At 35.4% G+C, this 7,523-nt stretch overlaps 2 protein-coding genes across 2 annotated transcripts; both read right to left on the reverse strand.

The window, feature by feature from the left end:
• Positions 1 to 2,888: 2,888 nt before the first annotated feature.
• On the reverse strand, positions 2,889 to 4,175 carry EV154DRAFT_570037 (uncharacterized protein; the record flags this gene model as incomplete). The annotated part of the gene is made up of 2 exons (XM_051606176.1): positions 2,889 to 3,169; positions 3,242 to 4,175. 2 exons carry the CDS (start codon positions 4,173 to 4,175, stop codon positions 2,889 to 2,891), a joined length of 1,215 nt encoding a protein of 404 aa, XP_051451735.1.
• Positions 4,176 to 5,498: 1,323 nt separating this feature from the next.
• Positions 5,499 to 6,220, reverse strand: EV154DRAFT_487173 (uncharacterized protein; the record flags this gene model as incomplete). Its single annotated transcript, XM_051598948.1, has 3 exons — positions 5,499 to 5,839; positions 6,037 to 6,105; positions 6,163 to 6,220. 3 exons carry the CDS (start codon positions 6,218 to 6,220, stop codon positions 5,499 to 5,501), a joined length of 468 nt encoding a protein of 155 aa, XP_051451736.1.
• Between the last annotated feature and the right edge of the window lie 1,303 nt (positions 6,221 to 7,523).

Here is a 7,523-nt window from a genome sequence, read left to right on the forward strand (position 1 = left end):
ATAATTGTTTAAATAGCTACGGTAGACTATTTCAAATGTAGTGATACTATCCCGAGGTCTTTATCAATTTTTTTCTACTTCTGAGAATTATTTTTCGAACTTTATCTCAAATTTTCTTTTTCGGTATAATTTCTTTCGGATAGATACCACATTGTGGTATTTTGTTTTGATAATTTTATGAAAGATCCATAAGCTGCTACATTAACCGTTTCTAATGTTGGGGTCATTGAAAGTGTCCTACAAAATATACTTTGGTGATATTCGCATTTTTTACTGATTCTACGCCGTATATTTTTCAGTATGCGTTTAATTCATCGGCTGTTGATCTGTATGGAGTTTACATTATTTTTACTGCTCGTTCAAACTATTTCATTCATTCTTCACTTCTGGTATTTGTGCGAAAACTCATATGTTATCTACTTTGGCGCTTTCTTAATTAATTTTCTATTTCTTTCTCAACATTGGATTTATCTTTCTTATTTCTTGAAGAAACACTTGTTAGACACAGTCACAATAGTTCAAGAATTTACCCCAGTTATTGAAACTGTCGGAAAATAGATTTCTTATTTATTTATTCATTGGCGTAGATCGGTAATCATTATCAAAGCTATATCATCAAACATTGTGATAAGGTTTTCCTATTGGGTTAAGCGGTGTGCTGAATTTTTCAAAACGCCCCTAGCTGTTTGTCATGCTTTTAGATCTTTACAAATGTCCTTTCACACTCGTCCATCATTTTATTAAAAAATGTTAAGTAATAGTTTCACGAATCATTAATCACCTTTTTTTCAGGGTAATTTGATTTCGCAGCTCCCTTTATAGCTTGAGACAATGTAATTCTTAGTGACCTGCAAAAAATCTTCACATATTACATACTTATTACCAGTAGTACATCTATGTACTGTCTGATTTTTTGGCCACTCTTTCTTTAGTTGTTTGTACCATTAATGATAGCAATTCTAGGAATAATTAAACTATTGATATGTATTTAAAACAATTCTTCGCCGTTCCACAAATATTTTTCCATTTTTGTCTTACGTGTCATTTTTTCCCATTTCTCTCGTCCTGAAACGAAATCTTGTTAGCGTCCTCTTAGACTATTAGGATTGATTTGGAGATGTTACTTAGTCTATCCATGTGGTTGCGGCCATTCAGTATGGTCTTTGAAAGTATTAATTGGTACTATAGTTATTTTTCAGATATTTCATAAAGTAATTTTTTCTCAACTTTGTTCATTGATATTTTACTTAGCTCGTGTGCAATTTACATTTTTGTTTTGTATAATTTGAAAACTATTCCAATTTTCAAACCGTTGTTGCTGTTACTGCATGCTTTGAGTTCTGCTTCTGCAAGAAATGAATGTGTTACATTTACAATTATTCCAATAATAGTACTGGCGTATTACCTAGACTCTTAAGTAATGCGCCAAAAAAAAAGAGACGATGCATGACGCGTTTCACTTGCTGCTTGTTCACAGGTACAATACAAAAGGTTGCTCCTCTTGTACACCCGAGATATAACTTCATTTTGCTTGTCTATGAAGACAGGCACACCTATTAAAAAGAGATCCCTCCTGGTCGTCTTTTTTTAAAAAAAATGTTAAAGAGCCCTGCACTAGGAGAATGGAGCAATAGTTCTTTTTGTCTTGCTGGAGTAAGAGAGGGATACACCAAACCACAAAATAAGTCTTAGTACAGTCGTTATACATTGGTGTTGTATATTTTTGAGTGATTGAAAAGGGATTCTTGCTCAAGCTATGAACTCAATAATGTATGCATGACACCGCACAGAGAAAGAAGGTACTGTTTCCTTTTCTTGAGATTGAAGACTACACGCAGTGGTAAAAACGTTACATGCTGAGGAGATGGATGAGAAAAAGATCAAAAAAATAAGAGTCCTTCTGCTTGGATGTCATGAGTATTACAATGGAATGGCTGCTTTATTTTCTTGCTAGTGCGGCATCGCAATAGACAGTGCCGTTTTAATTTTTTTTCAAACGTGTCTTTTTAAATACTTCTCTTTTTACCTTTAAGTTTCAGACTTCAAAAACGGCGTCCCATCCTTAGATTACCCCTTCACGCAAAAAGCGGATCTTTTATTCCATACCTGGCAGTCCAACAGGTGTAGGCATTCATTATAAAGGATACGCAAATACTTGAATATTGCACAATTCACCCGAGTTTTAATGATGAGTCAACCTTTCTGGTTTTGGAATAGATCTATACTTTGTTTCCCTCCTTGAGTTAAATGGATACTACTCGTTAGAATTGTTTCCGGATAACGTTGTCCCATATCAGTGGATCGGGAGCATGAGTATACTAATAAATCTTTAGTATTACCAGATACTTATTTATCAGGTCATGCAACGGTTACTGTAAAAGATGCATACTTGTTTGTCAAGTGTAATTGGCAATAGAACATAATAGTTGACGATTTATTCATTATCTTTGTAATGAATAAAATGCGATCCCAAATATAAAATGTCTTACCGATATTTGTATTATTTGTAGTATAAGATAGGTATCCTTTAAATCATACACCATTTCTTTATACTCTTTATCAACAGTATAATTATAATAATATAAAAGTAAATGAACCATTTATATTAATAGCAGTTCTATTCTCTCTTTGGGAAACTAATCGATTGAGAGAACGCTTAATATTAAGTTGTCATTCCTATAATTCTTGATTGATCTGAGAAGTTTCTCTTCTCGATCGGTGATATCGTAACTCAGCGGTATAGCTTTCTAAATCCAACTGTCATTCGTATATCGTATTTAGGCCAATCATGTAATCTTTAATATAGAAATATGTACTCAAAGTAGGAGAAGTTGTGTAGCAGTATACATGTGTATGCTGGTATGCAACATTGAAGGTTCGTTTTTATTTCATAATTTAATTATTTGAACGATTTGCTTATTGATTCTTAAGTGAATCGTACCCAAATACGAGAGTGCCATAATAACTGCCAATTCTTGGTGGAACGCAGGTTCAGGCATGGTATAACATCCCTCATTGATAACTCTTATAGCTAGAATGCCTGCCATACTTAACAACCCGTATACGTGAAGAACACTTTCACCTCTAACCTTCTGCCGATAAAAACCAGTTGAATTTGTTTCTTTCTGTACCATTTCATCCTCAGCGTCAGCCGGGGTATAGTTTCTTTCTAGTATGTACGCCGAATATGTCATATAAAGGTATAGGCACAAAATACTTTTGAATACGTTTGTTGTTTTACTTGTCATACTGACGTTATCATTCATTTCAGATAGCTCGTGTGTGAAACCAGCGACATCCTCTGATTCTATCAAGTTTATAAAATACCCACCTGCATTGACTCTTCCTGCCAAGCTATTTAATTCGTCTGCCCTTTTTTGTAACTTTGCCAAGTAATTTGGCGTGTCGTATTTGTTCAAACGAGTTAGCAACCCTGCTGAAATAGTTTGGTCATTGCTTTCTGTTGCCGATGATGTTGCTGCTGCAGGTGGTACTGTTGCTGTTGATGTTTGAGAGCGCGTAGCCCTAGCCATCGCTGATTGTAATTTCTCAATAACCGGAGACGGTCTACGTGCAGGCGAAGCTGCCACTCTTGCTACTGCTGCTGCTGCTGCGGATGTTGAAGCTGATGCTGCTGCCGTTTGAGGAGCTGCTGCTGCTGTTGATGATGATGTAGCTGCTGTTGTTTCCTGCACAGCGTCAAATGCTGAAGCCAACTCTGCTGATGCTTCAGCTAATTCAGCCTCCCTTTCTGTTTTGGGAGCTGCTGCTGCCGCTGCTTCCACTGCTGCTGCTGCTAAAAGAGCTGTCGCTGCTGCCTCATCAGTCGCTTGTGGAACGGCAGCTTCAAGTGATGCTGCTGTTGTTGTTGTTGGAGCTGCTGCTACTGCTTCCGCTTGTTGGGCTGTTGCCGCTTCAACTTGCGCTGCTAATTCCACAGGCACAAAAACAAGATCATCATCCTCATCATCTTCTCCTTCCTGTTCTTTACCAACTGGATTAAAAATCGTGATACCAGAATCATGATCATGTAGTTGTTTGTCATCCAGGCTACGTTTCCAATCTACCGTAATACACTCCAATGGTTCACGGTCTGAAACGTTGTAGACTTCATACTTGGCTACTAAGGTCGTGTCATTATGGATGTTGCCCAAGGGGAACCCACATTTGCGCATTATACGCTTGAATTGCTTGATTCCTCTATGAGGCTTTATTTTGTGGTTGCGTTTAAAGTAGTTAAAAAACGTTTGGAAATATGCCCACTGCATGATGTTGTAGTTGAAGTATAATATACATATACTTGGGACTTCTTTATTTGAAGTTCCGAGCCTGGTTTAAATATCAGGTTTTATCCTATTTTTAATAAAGTTCATCTTTTTTCTCTCTCGTATTTATACTTGTGTTAATCGACTATTTCACATGATGTGAAAAAAGTTGTAAAGAAGAAAAATGAAAAAAAGCAAAAGAAACAACCAAGTCTTTTTTAACTGCTCGCCCCTTTTATATTCTATTGTGTCACCATTATAATCAATCAAGCAATGCAACTTTTAAAAATAGTAAAAGAAAGTAATTCAGTATAGTCATCAACAACATATTTATTTTAATTATTAACCTTTTTTGGGTGTAAAATCAATGTACTGCAAGTGGCCGGTACGCTTGACCATGTTAGGATGGAGTTTTAAATTTCTTAACTGCTCCGTGAGCGTTTGGTCTTTTTGAATAAACGCGATAACTTCCAGAAATTCGAGCTGCGTTAACTCTCGCATGCTGTTTGTACTATATAAGACTACAATTGCGAATGCCCCTGTCAGGAACGTGGCTAGGAATATATTATAGCAATAATATCAGAAGATACCTACTAGTTATACGAGACAAAGGAAGAGTGGTTTACAAAGTATTTAATTATAATAATAGATTATACAGGGAAGGGGAAGGATACAAGATAATCGACATGGAACGTGGAAGGCAATGGAAAGGGGGAGTATTTATATTTTTTCAGATAACATGGGTTTGCATTTAAGAATGTCTTGGCTTACTTAATTAGTCTTAGTGTTGGTTTCAGCTTATGTGGCCGAAACCCATGAGTCATGATTACTAATTGCTTGGCGTCGGAGATACTTGGAAACGAGTCATGATTACTAATCTCTTGGAAGCGGAGGTTCGTTGCGTGGATAGTCTGGGAAGGTCCTGGAAGGTTCTGGACACTGGCGTTGTTGAATCTCAGCATGAGATTCCAGAACATTCCAATAGTCGGGGATTCGTGGTCAGGGGCAAAGTGCAAAGTACGTGGTTCATGACAGCCCCCTGGTTAAAATAGCGCAGAAGAGTATTAAATCGATTGCACAGTTTTAAACAAGGCAATCTTGCTGGTACTATATTGGAATTCTAATATACAAATTAGTTTGAATAGATACTTTTGTTATAAATTTTTTTTTTACTCTTCAGCAGATCCACGAAGGTCGTATCGTACCCGGGATAATCCAACTTTAATTTTTCGCCTAAGCAAAAAATATGGTAACATCCTGCGTATTGTATTGTTGATCCCAATTCCCAAAGGTGATGCCGTTATCGTAGTAGTCCTTAACCGCACGAACATACACTTCAAGTTCTGATTGCTTAGTTCTATCATTCAGGTTTGGAAGAATAGGAATCATTATACGCATCAGCCTGTTTTCCGTGGCCATAGACTTGATGTTGTTTTTTAACATCTCCATATCTGGAAGAACTACTTTCTTTTTCACCACCTCAGGTTCTTTAGTCTTGGAGGCATCATTAACTTGAGGCGCTCCTGATTCATTGTCATTATCTGAATTCTCATCAGAACAGCCAGCCTCATCGTCTATGTACGGATTATTTATGTATTGTTTTTTCTTTTTAGCAGATCCGCTGGAACTTGCCTCCTCTACTGCTACTCTTTTGCTTGGTGTAGCAATCGGTTATTCTTCAACCGGTATTGAGGTAGATTGACCTGATTATTTAGATATTATGGTACATATCTAAATCTATTTTTTTTTAAAAGAATAAAAATTAACTAACCTTGGATTGGTAAAGTAATATTATTTGTCTCCAAACATTCCATAATCATAGCTGGATGATCGTCTAGATCTACAGAATAAAATTAGCTATATGCTATGTGTATGAACCCTTGTGTCATGTACTTACAATTTCGCTTCAATAAGTCAAACATTTTGTTTAACTGATTCATAATTGACTCTGCCATTTAAAATGTTTGACGATAAAGAGAAAAAAAAAAGAAAGATACAAATTTGTCATCAATTGCTTCCTTTTAAATGCAAGCGGAATCAATCGCTATTTTTTTAATTCCATTAATAGTCCATCGCGTACCTGTCAAAACGCGAATTGTTTTTCGTACAAGAATATGAAATAAATTAATGTAATGTTCTATTACATGATCTTTTCATCAAACTAGTGTGAGTGCCGTTTTAAATACTGACATTACTTCGTCACCAAAAGTAACTTTATAATCTTTATTCCACGATCGTTGTATTCACACTAAATGGTAAACATAAAATAAAAAATTAAGCTTTTATTGCTATTTGTCTTCAAACATGTATGATATACCTAGTCTTTACAAATTATTTGGCTGCCATTCATAGAATCAAATCACAAAGCGACAAAACAAATACTGCAGTTTTAATTCAATTTGAGACACATAAACCACAGGCAATTATATAAAAAGATTTATGATATGTGGTGTTTATTTAAAGGGAAATATAAGAATCTAGTTAGCCAAGGCCAGAAATAAATGAATTACAAAAAACAAATTCCACATTCAATGTTGCATACCAGCAAACGCATGTATACTACTATAAAACATTTTCTGCTACGAGTAAAAACTTCTATATTAAACATTACATAATTGGCCGAAATAAGATATACGAATGATAGTTGCATACAGAATGATATACCAGTGAGTTATGATATCACCGATCGAGAAGAGAATCTTCTCAGAGCAAATTAAGAATTATAAGAAAAACAAACCTAATATTCATAGTTCTCTCCATGGCGTAGCTACTCATAGAGAGAAAATAACAGCTATTTGTATAAATGATTCATTTACTAACATAGTAAAATATTTATACTGCTAATGAAGAGTATAAAGAAATAGGGTATGAATTAATGTATACAAATATTTTACGACCAAATATACAAATCTCGATAAGACAATTAACATTTGGGATCGTATTTTATTTTTTACAAAGATGATGAATAAATGATCAACTGTAACTGTATTATTCTATTGTCAAATAAACTTGAAAAACAATTGAATGATTTTTATAGTACCCGTAGCATGATCTCATATACAGGTGTATAGTAACACTAAAGATTCATTTGAATAATCGTGCTCCTAATCCACTGATATGGGACAACCTCAACTGGAAAAAATTCTTACCAGTAGCACTAATGCAACCCAAGGCGGGAAACAGCGTAAAGATCTATTGGAAAAACCAGAAAGGTTAACTCATCAGTGAAACCCAGGAGAGAGTGCAATGTAAGAAGGA

This window comes from Mucor mucedo (assembly GCF_025094135.1).
Source record: "Mucor mucedo strain NRRL 3635 chromosome Unknown EV154scaffold_174, whole genome shotgun sequence".
Taxonomy (NCBI): Eukaryota; Fungi; Mucoromycota; class Mucoromycetes; order Mucorales; family Mucoraceae; genus Mucor; species Mucor mucedo.